This window comes from Epinephelus fuscoguttatus, linkage group LG4 (genome assembly GCF_011397635.1).
Source record: "Epinephelus fuscoguttatus linkage group LG4, E.fuscoguttatus.final_Chr_v1".
NCBI classification, from domain to species: Eukaryota; Metazoa; Chordata; class Actinopteri; order Perciformes; family Serranidae; genus Epinephelus; species Epinephelus fuscoguttatus.
The window spans coordinates 46,698,953-46,717,130 of NC_064755.1; the positions used below are offsets into that span (position 1 = coordinate 46,698,953).

An 18,178-nucleotide genomic window follows, 5' to 3' on the forward strand; every position below is an offset into this window, starting at 1 on the left:
TAGTGCTTTTATTTTGAAAGAGACTGTATCAAACTGTACATTTCCTGTGAAAACAGAAGTGTATTTTGAAAACAGACAATGCATGTAACAGGCTGAAGTTGACACGGCGTCCCAGAACGTCAACAACCAACACACCCAGGGTACCTTGGACGCCATATGTGGACGTGGAAAGTCCATGACCAAACGTGGACATGTGACGAGTTTGTCACCTTTCTCAATACACAGTCATTTACTCGCCGTCACATCCACACTGTGACGAGGTCACAGTGTGGATGTGACGGCCTGGAGCGTCAACAAAGGTGCCTCTGTATGTCGCTGTCTGGAGCTTTGAAGAAGTGAGGGGTGAATCTGACTGAGAACCTGAGGCCAGTGCTGCGGCAGAAACCTGTCAATCATAAGTTAATCATGCCCTAAAGCATATCCTGCTTTATCGTCTTTTTTAATCCAGATGAGACCAAAGTTTACTAAATGAACGTCATGATGTGTTGAAGAAGAACTGAAACTAGAGAGTGAAATTCACTGAGTTAACAAGACAAGTCAGAGGTCGGGTCATTTTCTCGTAGTCCTCTGTACTGTCGCACTTCTTTCTGCAGCTGGTGGAGTCGCCCCCTGCTGGCCATCAGGGAGAACACAGGTTTAAGACACTTTTCAGAGCAGGTGAGATCACCTTTTCACTCTCTGTGAACTTTGAGAGATGCATTCATGAAAAACATTTTGTTTTGTCTCTAAAACATAATTTCTGAGTTTCATTAGTGAACTCATTTATATCTGTCATGTGCTCCTCTCTGTGACATCACAGTATGAAGAATAACACTGGCCTGTAGGTGTCAGCTGATTACAGTCAGAGTCGAAACAACAACACAGATTCAGTCAGCCGTGACCTCTGAGTGACCTCTGTGTAGGAGGGGCGGAGGCAGAGAGGAGAGATATATGAGCAGAGGAGGAAAGGAAGGAAAACAGACAGAGGAGAGACAGAGAGAGAACAGAGAGAATAACAGGGCAGAGGAGGAGGGAGCGCTCGTTTTCCCTCCTCTCCCTCCGTCGAGCTTCATAAACCTATACCAGCCCTGTGAGGAGGAGGAGGAGGAGGAGGAGGAGGAGAGGGGGCAGTCTTGTCCTTCGTCCAGCCTGGACCGTACAGAGACTTCAGTCTGCAGACGTTCACACAGAGACCAGACACAGAGACCAGACGGAGGCCAGCAGCATGAACGACATTAAACTGGCTCTGCTGGGGAGTCAGGGGGCTGGGAAATCAGGTGAGAGGCTGCAGAGGAGGTTCATTTATCTCACAACAGATTCTACTGAGAGAATAAACCTGTTTACTGTTTCTCTTTTTCTGTCATAGTGTTTTAAAGTGATGATAATTTATGGTGCAGAATGAATCCACTCACTATCTGCATTCACTCAGATACTGCTTTGATACTTTGCTTGAATGTTTCCATTTATGCTTCTTTATACTCTGGACGTCTGCAGATTTATATTGTTTATAGGCTATAAAATATAAATCAACAAAAACATTCTGATGTTTGTTTGTAGATGAAACAAACAGTTTGTAAAGTCAAGAAAAAGAATATATTCTGCATCATGTGTACTTTGACTGTCAGTGCTTTAAGTGTATTTTAGTGTTGATATTTTTGAACCTTTACTTAAGTACAATTTTAAATGCAGGACTTTTACTTTCATCAGAATTCGGTTACTTTTAAGAAATGAGTTCTTCTTCCAGAGATAAATAAATCACAGTTTTAGGCTCCAGAAGCTTTTTCATTCAGCACATTAAAACAGTTTCAGACTCGTTGACATTTATTTGAGTAAAAATACCTGAACAGGTGGTGAATAAGTGAAGCTGACTGTCAGAAAACTCTTCAAATAACTTTCATATAACATCTTAATGATGAGTTTCCTGTTGAACAGAACCTGAAAAGCTGGCGGGCGTCACACGTCAGGGCCCCAACTAACAATTAGATTATTATAATTACTGATAAATTATATTATTTTATACATATATTTAATTTACAACAATGTGAAAGTGTGTGTGAATGGGTGAACGTGACGTGGTGTAAAAGTTCTCTGAGTGGTCGGCAGACGTGGAAGGATCTGTACAGGTGCAGTTCATTTACCTGTGTCTTAACTTCACACTTTAAAACTGATCCCATGCAGCAGGTTTTATTCTCTGACATTCCTCGTCCTCACTCCTCATCATCAGCTCTGCCTGTCACACCTGCTGCTATACATTTCTTTTCTCCAGACACCTGTCCGTCACCTCTCTGCTCCCGTCATTTCCATCTCTCTGGACTCTGGATTTTGTTTTCGGAGCCTCTGATTATTGGTGAAGCGTTCAGACTCAGTCCTAAGTGCTGCGTCATAGACAGCTGGACCTGCTTTAGTTTCATGAAGACGTGTCACGTCTCATCCACGAGGCTTCCCTAGCTCTGCAGGATTGAACCTCTGTGTGGGTGTGAACCCTGACAGAGTCACTGAGGTCACCTGTGAGTCACTGACCCACCTGTCCATCATGTGTGTCGTCAGGGTCAGATGGGTCCAGGTGAGAGCTGTTCAGAATGATCCTGAGTCTCAAACTAAAACGCAGGTGGTTTGAAATGTGTTTTAATAATAGCTCTAAATCTATTTATCATGTAAATATAATAACTTGTACTATCAGTGATTTAAGTCAGTGGGTAAACTTTTGTTCTTGATCTCATTGAAAGATCAACCACAGACCTTTTCATGGGCATTGTTGCCCACAGAGCAGGCGTGTTAGACACTTAGTGCAGCTGAGCAGTGGACTTCCTGTTTAACGCTCCACTTACTTGAGTGGTGATTAAATATTTAAATCATGACGTCTCTTTCCCAATGTAAGTCTCTGGGAAAAAGTGTATTTGGGCCCACGGGGCACCTGACAGAAGTTAATATGCCACTGTTTGGCCACCACAGAAACTGTCTCCAAAGCCCAGCGCTCCTCCTGCAGGCCTGGGTTCATTTATAGACACTGTGTACGCACAAAGCGAGGCCTGAAAGAGGTGTACGCCACTTCACACAGAAGTTGTGATCTATAAAAACAGACTTGATGGGAAAAACTTTGACCCACGCCGACCAACGGTGAGGTTGAAGCCTGACTGTGGAAATTATAGAATATGTTTTGGTACATGCCATTTTTGGCTGATTTTCAGGTTAAAACACTGGAGCTTTTACTTTCACTGGCCTTTGGTTTCATGTTACATAACTGGCTCCATTCACTGAGACTGAACTGAAATAAAGACATTATTAATGCCTTCAGAGAGTCTCTGCCTTTGTTAGAGTAAAGCTAATCTGTCACAGTGCTGATTTCTGGTTGGTAAACAGGTCGTACACTGAGGAGTCGGTCCCTTCAGCTGAGCTTCAGTTCCTGCTGCTGGTTTGGTTTATGTTGTAATGAAGCTGTTTCCTGTGGCTGAGCTGTACTGCACCAACATTTGGAGCCACTCACTCTGTTCACATTAGTAATATCTGAAAAAGATCCGTGTTTGAGGCTGAAAACTCCAGCAGCTTATTTTGCAGCAGTTGATGTGATCGTACGTTAAATCTGCACCGTGAGGCACATTCCACATTTTATTTTTAACCTGCAGTGAAAACTGTTGTTGATGCAGAGGAGGTGTTTGTGTTTCACTGTTCAGTCTCTGAGCTCCTGGTTCGGACTGACCGTCTCTGAGCTCCTGGTTCGGAATGACCGTCTCTGTACTCCTGGTTCGGACTGACCTTCTCTGAGCTCCTGGTTCGGACTGACCATCTCTGTGACTGACCATCTCTGTGCTCCTGGTTTGGACCGACCGTCTCTGTGCTCCTGGTTCGGACTGACCTTCTCTGAGCTCCTGGTTCAGACTGACCGTCTCTGAGCTCCTGGTACGGACTGACCGTCTCTGTGACTGACCATCTCTGTGCTCCTGGTTCGGACTGACCGTCTCTGAGCTCCTGGTACGGACTGACCGTCTCTGTGACTGACCATCTCTGTGCTCCTGGTTCGGACTGACCGTCTCTGTGCTCCTGGTTTGGACCGACCGTCTCTGTGCTCCTGGTTCGGCCTGACCGACTCTGAGCTCCTGGTTCGGACTGACCGTCTCTGTGCTCCTGGTTCGGACTGACCGTTTCTGAGCTCCTGGTTCGGACTGACCGTCTCTGTGACTGACCGTCTCTGTGCTCCTGGTTCGGACTAACCGTCTCTGTGCTCCTGGTTCAAACTGATCGTTTCTGTGCTCCTGGTTCGGACTGACCGTTTCTGAGCTCCTGGTTCGGACTGACCGTCTCTGTGCTCCTGGTTCGGACTGACCGTCTCTGTGCTCCTGGTTCGGACTGACCATCTCTGTGTTCCTGGTTCGGACTGACCGTCTCTGTGACTGACCGTCTCTGTGCTCCTGGTTCGGACTGACCGTCTCTGTGTTCCTGGTTCGGACTGACCATCTCTCTGCTCCTGGTTCGGACTGACCGTCTCTGTGCTCCTGGTTCGGACTGACCGTCTCTGTGACTGACCATCTCTGTGCTCCTGATTCGGACTGACCGTCTCTGTGCTCCTGGTTCGGCCTGACCAACTCTGAGCTCCTGGTTCGGACTGACCGTCTCTGTGCTCCTGGTTCGGACTGACCGTTTCTGAGCTCCTGGTTCGGACTGGCCGTCTCTGTGACTGACCGTCTCTGTGCTCCTGGTTCGGCCTGACCAACTCTGAGCTCCTGGTTCGGACTGACTGTTTCTGTGCTCCTGGTTCGGACTGACCGTTTCTGAGCTCCTGGTTCGGACTGGCCATCTCTGTGACTGACCGTCTCTGTGCTCCTGGTTCGGACTGACCGTCTCTGTGCTCCTGGTTCGGACTGACTGTTTCTGTGCTCCTGGTTCGGACTGACCATTTCTGAGCTCCTGGTTCGGACTGACCGTCTCTGTGCTCCTGGTTCGGACTGACCGTTTCTGAGCTCCTGGTTCGGACTGACCGTCTCTGTGCTCCTGGTTCGGACTGACCGTCTCTGAGCTCCTGGTTCAGACTGACCGTCTCTGTGTTCCTGGTTCGGACTGACCGTCTCTGTGCTCCTGGTTCGGACTGACCGTCTCTGAGCTCCTGGTTCCGACTGACCGTCTCTGTGCTCCTGGTTCGGACTGACCGTCTCTGTGACTGACCGTCTCTGTGCTCCTGGTTCGGACTGACCATCTCTCTGCTCCTGGTTCGGACTGACCGTCTCTGTGTTCCTGGTTCGGACTGACCGTCTCTGTGACTGACCATCTCTGTGCTCCTGATTCGGACTGACCGTCTCTGTGCTCCTGGTTCGGCCTGACCGACTCTGAGCTCCTGGTTCGGACTGACCGTCTCTGTGCTCCTGGTTCGGACTGACCGTTTCTGAGCTCCTGGTTCGGACTGGCCGTCTCTGTGACTGACCGTCTCTGTGCTCCTGGTTCGGACTGACCGTCTCTGTGCTCCTGGTTCGGACTGACTGTTTCTGTGCTCCTGGTTCGGACTGACCGTTTCTGAGCTCCTGGTTCGGACTGACCATCTCTGAGCTCCTGGTTCGGACTGACCGTCTCTGTGTTCCTGGTTCGGACTGACCGTCTCTGTGCTCCTGGTTCGGACTGACCTTCTCTGAGCTCCTGGTTGAGACTGACCGTCTCTGTGACTGACCTTCTCTGTGCTCCTGGTTCGGACTGACCGTCTCTGAGCTGCATTCAAGCTTCATAACACAACAGGATGTTTCTGTTCTGGCTGCCTGGTAGTGAAGCAGAGCTGTTACTGTGGACGTTGTGTGTGTGTGTGTGTGTGTGTGTGTGTGTGTGTGTCCATTTATTAAGTTTTTCTGCTCGTTCCTTTAAATGCATGTGTCTCATTGTCTTGTTTTGTTCTCTTAATTAACTGTTAATGTAAAAAGGAAGCAGAAGAACTGCTGCTGTGACTTTAAGTTTGCATTTTCCAGAATGTAATAATAATAATAATAATAATAATAATACATTTTGTTTATAATGCCCTTTTCATCAAAAGATCTCAAAGTGCTACAGGTTAAAAACAAAGAAAGATTTAAAAAAAAAGAATGTTTGTGATGGATTGGAGGATGATTGATAGAGTGAGAGTGAAATATGGACCTGCTGCAGGCTTTGATTTTCAGATTGAAAAAGAAATACATAAAAGTTTCCCCCTGCACCTTTAGCCGCACTGTTTGGGCTGGTTGTCTTAGGTAGACTGAAGGACAGGTATGAATACAATAACGTTTATTTGTTTAAGAAGGGACAGTGTACAGCAATAAACATTCCTTTTAAAGAGAAGAAAAAAGAAAATGTAGATGCACCCAACTGCAGCCAGGGGCTGATTTACATTGGTAGTCCCCCCAGTGAAGCTCAGGTCATCTCTCTGTCCACACAGTCTGAGAAGCTCCCAGTGTTTGATTTGTGACTGAATGAATCAGGTCATGTTTTACATTTGGAGAAAATCAGACGTCGAACAAAGACAAACTCGTTAAGAAAATCTGGCAACAGCTTGTTAGTTTGATTGAAGAATTAAAGTGAATGGCTGATGGTTTCACAGGTGAAGTGTGTCATTATATCACATGTCAGGACTCTGGAACCTGTGGGATAATTTATGTGTCTTCTTTTATCCTTTTCTGTCTTAAATTTTGCTTTGTGTTTTTTCTGTTGCTGTGTTTCTTTACACTGCTTTGCAAAAATCACTAAACACACGTTTGAAAATTAAATAAAATTCAGACCGACTCTAAGAAGCAGAAACAGAAACAGTCATTATGTTTCTCACTCAGAGTGATCTGCAGACAGACGCAAAACACACCGACCTGTTTGTTGCCTTCCAAACCTTTTATACCTGCTGTCACCTGCCGTCTGCGGCCAATCAGGGAGGATCTCTAGATTAATAATCTGTGACCCAGGTGGAATCAATCCATCCTCATTAAGAGCTGAATAGTTTTCTTTGACAAAAAATACTGATCAAATATTCCTCTGTCTTTCCAGAGGTAAAATCAAACAAACATAATGTTAGTGAAGCTGATAAACAAGTAAACTTTTCCTTCTTTGCAACAAACAAACATTACAGCAGAATAAAATAGACCCACAGACACATTTTAAAGGAAAGGTGCATTTCTTTATCTTTTTTAACAAAATGTTTTTTCAAATTTGAATTATACAGTCACTATTCAGAGTTCAGTAAATAAACATACAAATGATAAATCATGAAAACGTGTAAAAAAAAGCTCCAAAAAATAACTTAATGGAATAAAATAAACAAAAATAAAAATACAGTAAAATAAACAGATCAGTTTGGGCCAATTTATAATTAAATCAGTGCAGCACTTTTGGTAATCTGAAATAATTACAGGAGCCTGAAGTTTTAAAAACGTGTTTGTCTTTTTGTGGAGTTTGCTTTTTTGTTTTCATGGACCTGTCCTGTTGGCTGGGACGCAGCTGTTTGGGCCAAGATAAAGTTCCCATGCTTTGCCCCCAATAAATAAGAAGATATGCAGCAAGTAAACTTTTCTCTTATCTACAGCTCCATCAGGGATTGCTCCCAAAATATAACACACTGGGTCTAATGATGTTCAACATGGCCAGGGTTACACTCGTTACTTCACCTCCCACTGAATATCAGTCACAAGTCTGGTGAACACAGAGTCAAACACCTGAGAAAACTCTTGATAACTGAAGTCACTGGAGACCACTGAGACTTTGACTAAACTGAGTTCTGTCAGAGTTTGTAAACTGATGTTTTGATGTAGTTCAGCTGTTTTTGTGACCGACTTCACTTCATCAAGAATGTCCTCCCTTTCTAGATTCTTCACTTAGTGAATCACTGATGTACACATGGTTACTGAGGTACTCCTTTAACACAAGTGAACGAGTGTTTCTCAGACATCAAAACTTGTATAAATGTTGATCATCTGAGAGAGAGGGAATGTGCACCTTCCTCTCAGTGTACCAACATTGACTTAAGGAAATTACATTTTGGGATGGAGACAGTACGCTCCGTATGCCAGCATGCATGAGTAGCTTTTTAGGCCATATCCATATTTGTGTGTCTCTTACTGTAACCTCTGTACAGCCTCTGTACAACCTCTGTATAACCTCTGTATTACCCAGTCAGAGACCCGTGACCACAGCTTGAGCCCGTAATAGAAACTGATTGTCTGTGGGACCAAAACTCGTGTGTTTTATGTGTAGCTGTGAGTGTGGAGGCGAAGCACAGGAGGAAATAAATCCATTCATCGTGCCAAATATGCTCACAGACCTTCCAGCAAAGCCAAACAGCCTCTTTCATGAGAGGCTACAGTTTCAGCGCTGCAGTCTGAGAGGCTGCTGCACAGCGCTGCGCCTGCAGGAGTGAATGAAGGGTCATTTAACCCTCGCTGCTGCCACCTGTGAGAGATGAGAGTGTTACGATGCCGTGACTCATTCTGTCTGTTTCCTCCAGCTGTCCTCGTACGCTTCCTGACCAGACGCTTCATCGGTGAATATGCCTCTAATGCCAGTAAGTGTTTCCACATCTGCTGACAGTGGAGTGTGATGAGAGTTTTTGGTCCTGCAGAGTTTATCTCCATACGTCAGGGATGATGTTATCTCATCACTTAGTGGTGCTGTAATTTCACCTAAGCATTCATAAGATTAATGATCCAGAATATAATTACAGCTGTGAAAAGATTTAAACAGTAAATTACATATTTCAGCTTCTTGTGGTGCACGTCTGTCTCTCTTTCATGATTTTATCTAATTAAAGCATAACACTGAGGCAGTCAACCAGCACTTGGGCAGTGATTTTCACCAATGATAAAAGCTGTCCTTTCACATCGGCAGGACACACAGCCATCTCCCGTTATTGTTTAATGGTGCCCGGTGGTTGTTGGCTAAACGTAACCATGTGTGTGTGTTGGCTAAACGTAACCACGTGTGTGTGTTGGCTAAACGTAACCACGTGTGTGTGTTGGCTAAACGTAACCACGTGTGTACGTTGGCTAAACGTAACCACGTGTGTACGTTGGCTAAACGTAACCACGTGTGTGTGTTGGCTAAACGTAACCACGTGTGTGTGTTGGCTAAACGTAACCACGTGTGTACGTTGGCTAAACGTAACCACGTGTGTGTGTTGGCTAAACGTAACCACGTGTGTGTGTGTTGGCTAAACGTAACCACGCAGTGTATGCGTTGGCTAAACGTAACCACGTGTATGTGTTGGCTAAACGTAACCACGCGTGTGTGTGTTATTAACGTAACCACGTGTGTACGTTGGCTAAACGTAACCACGTGTGTGTGTTGGCTAAACGTAACCACGTGTGTACGTTGGCTAAACGTAACCACGTGTGTGTGTTGGCTAAACGTAACCACGTGTGTGTGTTGGCTAAACGTAACCACGTGTGTACGTTGGCTAAACGTAACCACGTGTGTGTGTTGGCTAAACGTAACCACGTGTGTGTGTGTTGGCTAAACGTAACCACGTGTGTACGTTGGCTAAACGTAACCATGTGTGTGTGTTGGCTAAACGTAACCATGTGTGGGTGTTGGCTAAACGTAACCACGTGTGTACGTTGGCTAAACGTAACCACGTGTGTGTGTTGGCTAAACGTAACCACGTGTGTACGTTGGCTAAACGTAACCATGTGTGGGTGTTGGCTAAACGTAACCATGTGTGTGTGTGTGTTGGCTAAACTGAACCACGTGTGTGTGTATTGGCTAAACGTAACCACGTGTGTGTGTTGGCTAAATGTAACCATGTGTGGGTGTTGGCTAAACTTAACCACGTGTGTGTGTGTTGGCTAAATGTAACCACGTGTGTGTGTGTTGGCTAAACGTAACCATGTGTGTGTGTTGGCTAAACGTAACCACGTGTGTGTGTGTTGGCTAAACGTAACCACGTGTGTGTGTTGGCTAAACTTAACCACGTGTGTGTGTGTTGGCTGAACTTAACCATGTGTGTGGTTGACACGGCGTCCCAGAACGTCAACAACCAACACACCCAGGGTACCTTGGACGCCATATGTGGACGAGGAAAGTCCATGACCAAACGTGGACATGTGACGAGTTTGTCACCGTTCTCAATACACAGTCATTTACTCAATGCTAATACAAAATATTGATCAGTTCAGCTCTGCAAAATAAACTGAGTCAAACTTTAGAGACGGGAGTGAAAAAGGTCTCAACAAAACACATGGCAGAAGCAAATCAACTTGCGAAATGCAAAATATACAGAGAGATTTATATTTTACACCATCAGTCAGTATTTTATCAGTGTTATTAATTTATGTTTCTGTTTCTGATCCCTGTCACAGACTCTCTGTACCATAAAAGGCTGTCGATTGACGGCAGGCAGCTGAATCTGGAGGTGTTTGACCCCTGCTCTCAGGTACAACTCATCACTAACACACTTACTAACTGATCCAAACATTCAGATGCTTAACTGTAGTTTTTCAGAACATTTACTGAGAAAAGCAGAGCAGCAGTAGAATAAAAACTTTCCTGTTTATGTTTTTGGTTTCCTCCTACGTTTCAGCCATGAGCTGTCCATCCATATGGAAGTTACATTTCATACTCCAGCATTTTATTTGACTTATGACAGTCATTAGCTTCAGGTACGGCAAAGTCACTGCTGCAAAAACATGTCAATAAATCATCAGAAAACCAAAATGTCACAAACAGAAACTCTCCTGTTTTTAGCTTTATGTTTAAATGTATATTCAGAGGTTGGAAAAGTTTTTGAAGCTGAAGCAGGAAAGATGTTTGTGGATCGATCAAAGATCTTTCAGCTGAGGTGAAAATATGATCATTATTAAAGTATTTTACTGTACAACACTACAGTCATGTCAGTTTTCAGTCCCTGACCTTGAATGAATCCCACTCAGACAGTAACCTCTGTGTTGGCACATGTACAATCTGTACGGCACGTTAAAGTTAAACCCAGCAGGTTTATGAGAGTGTCCTGAGGCGACGTGTATCTTTGAAGAACAGATCCATATAACCTGCGTACCTCTCCTTCAGCTGGACCAAAGAGGTGAGAGGCCTTTTACTGCACAGTTTGTATTTTATTGGAAAACTCAGCAGAACAAGAGACGCTCACTGTCTTTGCCGGTTACACTCACTGTAAAGCCGTCCTTTCATGAGTCGACGTCCTGACCTGCACTGCAGAAAGAAACCATGGTCAGTAAAGAGAAAGGGATAAGTGAGTTTTTACAGACGTGTCCTCGGGCTTCGTGTGTCTTTCCTACGCTGTTTATTTCTCCTCAAGGTCACTCAGACGTCCTCCCCTTGCTCTGCAGCTGCTGTTGGTCACAGTAGATATAGCTCTGACAGAAGGACAACAGTAACACACAGTGGTGTATTTATAGGATCAGGTGTAATGAGGACTGTGAGAAATCCCATCGTGAATAACTTTCTAAAATGTCATTAATGAAACATAAATACAGCTCGACCTGACAAAGAGTCCGTATATGAGAAAGTAACGAATGAGACGGAGATGAAGTCTGTTATTTTCTACATCAGGACACATTGCTGTGACGTGTCGTGACAATCTGCCACTGAAAACATGCAATTTGTGTTAAAACTGTTCCACTGTCATCAGTTGAGTTCTTACAGCTATTTTAGATTTACTTTTAGTCTTGAGAAAAAAAATGTTTATTAGTTTTAGTCACATTTTAGTCATTGTTATCATTCATAGTTTTAGTTGACGAAAATTCAAAACATTTTAGTCAACTTTTAGTCATGATTAATAATAATTAATAATTCATGTGTCAGAAATAAGAATCAAGGTGAATCAAGGCATACAAATTTCATTTAGACAAATAATGTATGCAGACTTCCAAACTGTCATGTCTCCAGCAGTGTTTGACAGGTTTAAGGGCTGATTTACGAGCACAAAATCATAAAAAATTTGATTCAATGTTGTAAAGTAAAGAAATCTGAAAACTTCCAAGGGTTGTGAAGACTTTATAGGCACTGTATATACTGTGATATAAATGAGTACAGAAAAAGACACATTTTACTCGTATGATACTCATAGTCATAAAAAGTACATTATCTGTATTGGCATACTTGGCTTAACCCTGTTGTATATAATACCTTACATTTGGAACTTTACACAGTTTGTTTTTCTTTGAGTCAAATAAATTAATGTGATATTTTGGGGTCAAGTCAAATTGAGTTTTATTTAATCAAACCAGAGCTGACAGGGACCGAAACTACTAAACTGTCAATGAACCAATGATGTCTGTCGATCTGAAGCTGTTAATTAGTTAATATCCACTAAAAGTAAAGAACATTTACTTCGACTAATTCCCTCTGGTTGAATCTGTCCCAGTAAAAACAAGTAAATGGACCTGCACTCGTACAGCTCCTTTCTAGTCTTCATACCACTCAAAGCCCTTTTACATTACATGTCACATTCACCCATTCACAGTCACACACTACCAAAATAAAGTCATGTGTTGTCCTTGGCAGAGCTCAGAGGCCAGGTGTATCCTGGAGGAGCCGGTGGACTGGGCAGATGGCTTCGTGGTGGTGTACAACATCAGCGACCGCACTTCCTTCATCAACGCCAAGAACATCCTGCAGCAGATCAAAGAGGCGCGCATGGACAACTGCAAAGGGTCAGAAACACAGTGAGGTTATTTCATTATAACGTGGAGACAAAATGACGGGGTGCCGCGGATGGGTTGCAGGAAACTGAGATGTGGTGGATCAGAGCAGCTGTTGGCCTCTCATTACAAACTCTTTACATAAGTTTTGAGGTGTTACAATAAATAACTAACTAAACATGCTGTGACTGAGGGATCGTACTGTGTTAAGACTTAATTTATTTCTGTTAAAACAAAACTTCCTGACTGAGGTCTGTCTTGTTTTCAGCTCGGTATTAAAGACATTTTGAGTTTATCTAAATGGTTTTAAAACAGTGTCTTTAAGTGTTAACTTTCTGTTTAACTCAGCATGAAGTCATTAAGTTACAGTTCAGACATCCAAATAATCAAAACTAAAAGTCAAATGCTTTTATTGATGGGAAATATAATGCTAACAGTTGATTCACAGTCACTGTATCACCTGAACAGGCTGTAAAGACTGCGAGAAAACAGGAGCAGAGTGTCTTTGCTGTGTTTCCTCTGAAGCTGAATGAGGATCTTCATGTTGATCTGAATGTGACAAATGTTGAGAGTCGACTGATGAATGATTGATGACGATCAGTGAGACGATCAAACCTACAGACATTTGGTCTGCAGGAGAAACGCACCAAACATCCATTAGGCTGTCGCTCATGTGCCAAACAGGAAGGAGATTTATTCAGTCAGTGACACATGTGTCCGTATTAATGTAGATGAGTAACTCTAGATGGAGATCAGGACGGGACAGAATGGACTCACCTGTGTTTACGTGTCAAATTTAATTTGATAAAACAGAAACAGAACAATTTTAATGGTGTTTTTAGGAACTAGATTTGGCTCGTTGCTCGTCTTGTTTTGGAAACAGTACTTTAAGGATTTTAACAGTGATGTGTCCTTACTGATGTGTCTCTGTCTCCATATGATCTGTCCTCATTGACATCTGTCTCTGTCTCCAGGGAGACGGAGGTTCCTGTGTGTCTGGTGGGAAACAAACAGGACCTGTGTCATGCCCGACAGGTCCGCGAGGACGAGGGCCGCAGCCTGGCTCAGGAGAACCACTGTCACTTCCAGGAGGTGTCCGCTGCCGAGAGCTACCAGGACATCGCCAACCTCTTCACCCAACTCATCCGACAGGTGATGGAGCACCTCAAGTACAGAGCAGACCGCCGGCGCTACAGCGGCTCCAAGTCCATGGCCAAGCTCATCAACAATGTGTTTGGGAAGAGGAGGAAGTCTGTGTGACGTCCCAGTGAGGTCAGCTGGACGGACTGGGATTACTGCATCTGGAGCCCAGTTAAAGGAAACTGGTCCAGAGGTCTGAAACTGTTTTAGTTTGTCAGTCTGAACAGTGATGTCACGTTCACACTGAGAGCAAAATAAGCGGACGGTGGGACGGATCTGATGGGGTCAAAATTTACAGACAAATATTTGTCTTTTCCACATCTTTGGTTTTTTGTTGCTCTGGTTTCGCCCTCAACATTTTTCTCTACTTTGAGTTTACAGAGATATTTAGAAAGGACTCATGATGTTGTGATCAAAACAAATCAGGTTATTGTTGACGAGAGGGAGCGGTTCCCAGTCTGAGGGGACCCTGAGAAGAGGTCACAGCAGAATGCTCTCCGTTCTCATCCCCAGATGAACAAATACCAACACTTTGATATCGACACCAAAGACACCCTTTAGCATTTTTATAAAACATATGACTGACATTTGAAAACTTGACGCGGAGAGCAAATCCCAGCTGGCACCGGACGTCACTGTGACGTCAGAAAGACGTTGGACTCTTTCGTTGGACAGATGATAAAATTTGGTTGAAATGTAAATCAGGTTGATGATATTTAAGTTATTGAATAACTTTAGAATTTCACGTTATGTGGATGTTTGGTTTTGTTCTTCACACCTTACGACTAAATGTCGTTCTTATACGTCAAGATGACGTCGGCATGAGACGTTTGGAAGATGCTGGATTTTGGCTATGTAACAACACAAAACAACAAAATGTCAGCGTCAACTGTCATCAGTGTTCTACGTCATATTGATGTTGGCATTAGTCGTCCTGACATTGAACTTGACATTACAACCTAAAGCTAACCACATATCAGCATCTAACGATGTTGGTGTCCAGCTGGGTGATGACGTGTAAAGAGTGAGAAAGTCTGCGTCAGTGGACAGGTCAAACAAAACAAGACTTTCACTCAGGAGACCTCAGTTTGTGTCCCACATGAAACTAAAAATCAGTGTTGTTTTAACGTATTGTTATGTAACAAATGTCCATGTTTTAACCCAGATGTGATCTTTTATGGTCTTTTTCCTAACCAAGTAGTTTTGTTGCCTCAGCGTCTCACAAAATTAACCTCATGTTACCAAGTGCTTCAGCTGTGCCTCACACAGAGATGGCATCCTGTGTGATGTCATGCATGGTGTCCTCACACAACACTTTAACTTTAACCATATTCTTTAATGAGAGCTCTGCTCAGGTTGAAGTTTGGTGGAGTGACGCTGGTAATTACATCGTGTCATTAAATTACATGCACCAATAAGAGAAAGAGAAAAAGCTGAATCAAAGCTGTGAAGCTGGGAAGTGTCAGTTAACTCAAGTGTACCTCGGGTGTGTGTGGCCTTTATAACACATGCTACACTTTTTAAATACAAGCAAATATTTTCAAAACTGTGACCTAAAACTGTCAAAATGAAATCTCTAAAAATATCAGAATATCAGATATGAACCATGTAACGTATCAGTGCCAAAGATGACAGCTGACACAGCTGAGCAGGATAATAAATCTTACCGCTGAGGTCTGAAACAGTTTCTATCTGACTGGGTCATCGCTGTAGTTTTACACATGAAACCTCAGACTGGTTTCAGACTGGGAAGTTGTGACTGGCTGTAATCAGTTTCTCCTCCGTCCTTGACGATCAGATAGTGACATGTTTCCTTTAATCATCCCAGTCAGTGGTTTAAGTTATTGGATGTCAGTTTATGTTCATTTTGTGTTTTTTCGTTCATCACCTCTTACCGTCAACAAACCAAGTGACCGGACGTTAAATACAAGAGAAGTTTCCTTTCAGTCCGGAGCTGCGTTGACTCTGTGAGTCTTCAGCACCACATTTCAAAGCTCTGTCCATTTAGACGAACAGTAGAGACATTTTACTGTTTTGTCTTTATTTTACTTTCTGATGCTTTTGATGACATACAGACGGCAAGCTGCGTCAACATGCGTAAACATGGCGCCCACTGCCCAGCTAATGTTAGCCGTGGACACTGTGCACTGCACCTGAGTCCAACACGTTCTCATCAAATACAGCCGCTTTGTCAGTGGGCACACATGTCAAGATATATGAGATATAAAAGATGTGACCCACTGCGTCTTGTTTTGCCACAGTGTTTGTTTATATTCAGTTCCTGTTGATTATAATCTGTTATACTCTCTGTTATATGTTACTCATGACTAAATGTATCATTCACATTAATCTGTCTGATCATGTCTGTAAGCATCTCATCTGATATATATGTGTGTGTGTACATATTAAATGTGACTGTATTTATTTGGTGACTGAAGAAACATCTTGACTTTATAAACCTTATATTTTTGAATAAAAACACAGACACACACAGATGAAGGACGTGAACTGATGTGATGCTGTTGTTCCTCTCTGATCCTGTTACGTCACCACGACGCTGCAGAGACACAACGAACCACCCATGCTGAACATTAAGTTTCTGTACGCAGTGTTTTGTAGACGAATGTTCCTCCTGTAAATGCTGTAAAAACAGAACGTTCCAGAGGAAATTAAAGTCAAACATTGTTTAATAAGAAGCTGCTGCTTTCACTTTGAGCTCAGCTTTAATTAGACGACCGTGAGAGGAAACATTTCTCTAAAGCCTTCCAGGAATTTCCTGTGGAGCTGCTAAAAATAAACTGGTCTGAAGGCAGAAGTGAGAAATGCACCGTTAATGTGCTGAACTGTGTCCTCTGAGACAAAGACATGTCCCTGATAGATCCACCAGAGGGCAGCACAGACACCAGAATCATTGAATGACTTCAGTCCAACAGTCCTGCAGCTCAGGAGGCTGCAACACAGGACACCAGGGGTTTGTCCCCACAGCGCCACCTACTGAACTGAAGGAACACAAAGGTGCAAACAAGACTGTGTTACAACCAAATAGTTTCTGCCAGGTAGTCACGGCTTTAAAGACTTTTTCCATCAAATACTGCTTTGCCTTGTGATTCAGCTCGGTCTAGGTACCATGTCTGAAGGGTCACTGCTGGTTCCAAAGGTACTGTACTGAAAGGGTTTGGTGGAGATGAGGCTTTATTATATGCACTGTTTTAGGATAATATGCCTTTAATCTGAAACAACTACTGTCTGAGGTCTAGAAAAAAACTGCTGATCATATGAACACTTCATACAGACGACAGCTTGAAATCTGTTAAATAAATGTGCGTTTGTGCAGCAGAAGCACTGCAGCCTCCTCATGTCCATCATCATCATCATCATTGTCATCATCGTCATCATCCTCATCATCATCATCATCACAGCAGATGAAGGCTGACTCTCTGCAGGCGTCTTTCTGGACTCAGTAAACGTCACATTAACAGATTTAATTTAATATTTTGCTCATGATGCAGAAACCTTTTTATGTTTCAGCCTTTAAACAAACAAACGACCACTGACTCTTCACAGAGAAGATTTTAGTCTCTCTATAATAAAGATATTTTCTCTCCTTGGCTGCACAGGAAGTCATGCATTTTACATTTGGAGCGGCAGCAGCAGCATTTTGCTTTCAATAGATGGAGGAGCTGCGTCGCTGCAGACTGAACAGGAAGTCACAGAGTGTCCTGCTGAGTCTGACTGACGCACACACACACACACACGCACACACACACACACACGGCTGACATCAGCACTCAGTGACAGCCATGTCAAGAGAATACACATTAAATCAAACAAGAGCCGATAAAATCTCCACATCTTCATCCTCCTCTTCTTCTTGGTCTGAGTTCTGTCAAAGTGATGAGGAGCACAGATGGGGGAGGAGGCCCCTCTGAGCGTGGCCCCGTAGCTTCAGGTCAGCGATCTTATTTGGCCCCTGCGTGGTGGAAGAATTGGTTTTGGCTGGGCCGAGGAAAAGCATCTGAACCGAGGGGACTGGATGCTGCTGGGACAATCAGAAAGGCCATCGATCAGTTCCCCTTAATCTCACAGCTGGTGAGCACATCCCCACTCCAATCTAAAAGTCTGCAGCTTAGTCAGACTGACGGGGGATTGGACGGCTTCCAAGGACTTGAAGCTCCGACTGAAATGGATCCATGGTGGAGCGGCTCGTCTGCAGCATCACGCTCTGCGGCTGAAACTCTGACTGCACAGATAAATACTAGTTAAAGATGTTGAGTCTGCTTCTGCCTGGAAATCTGTTTCTTTCAGATACGAGGAGACAACATGTCGCTGCGGTGAAATAAGAGTTTGATTTAATTTAAATCAGCTAAAAGAGAAAAAGATAGAGGTGGAATGATCCTGACTGAAACATGTTTCCTGCCTGAGATCTGAAGGGAAACATGATGTGAACAGCAGCCGCCTGTAACTCGCTCCAGGGGACA

General features: G+C 43.7%; 1 protein-coding gene across 1 annotated transcript; it reads left to right on the forward strand.

Annotated features, from left to right (window-relative positions):
* Positions 1-972: 972 nt before the first annotated feature.
* rerglb (RERG/RAS-like b) lies at positions 973-16,972 on the forward strand. Its single transcript, XM_049574850.1, has 5 exons — positions 973-1,256; positions 8,414-8,470; positions 10,263-10,336; positions 12,424-12,572; positions 13,535-16,972. The coding sequence occupies exons 1-5, from the start codon at positions 1,205-1,207 to the stop codon at positions 13,818-13,820; spliced, it is 618 nt and encodes a 205-aa protein (XP_049430807.1). The 5' UTR covers positions 973-1,204; the 3' UTR covers positions 13,821-16,972.
* The last annotated feature ends 1,206 nt before the right edge of the window (positions 16,973-18,178 follow it).

Bases quoted from the DNA above. Each gene is read 5' to 3' on its own strand.
- rerglb (XM_049574850.1), top strand. From the start codon at position 1,205: ATGAACGACATTAAACTGGCTCTGCTGGGGAGTCAGGGGGCTGGGAAA. The intron at 10,337-12,423 runs GTACAACTCATC...TGTCCTTGGCAG, and splicing joins TGTTTGACCCCTGCTCTCAG to AGCTCAGAGGCCAGGTGTAT. The intron at 12,573-13,534 runs GTCAGAAACACA...CTCTGTCTCCAG, and splicing joins CGCATGGACAACTGCAAAGG to GGAGACGGAGGTTCCTGTGT.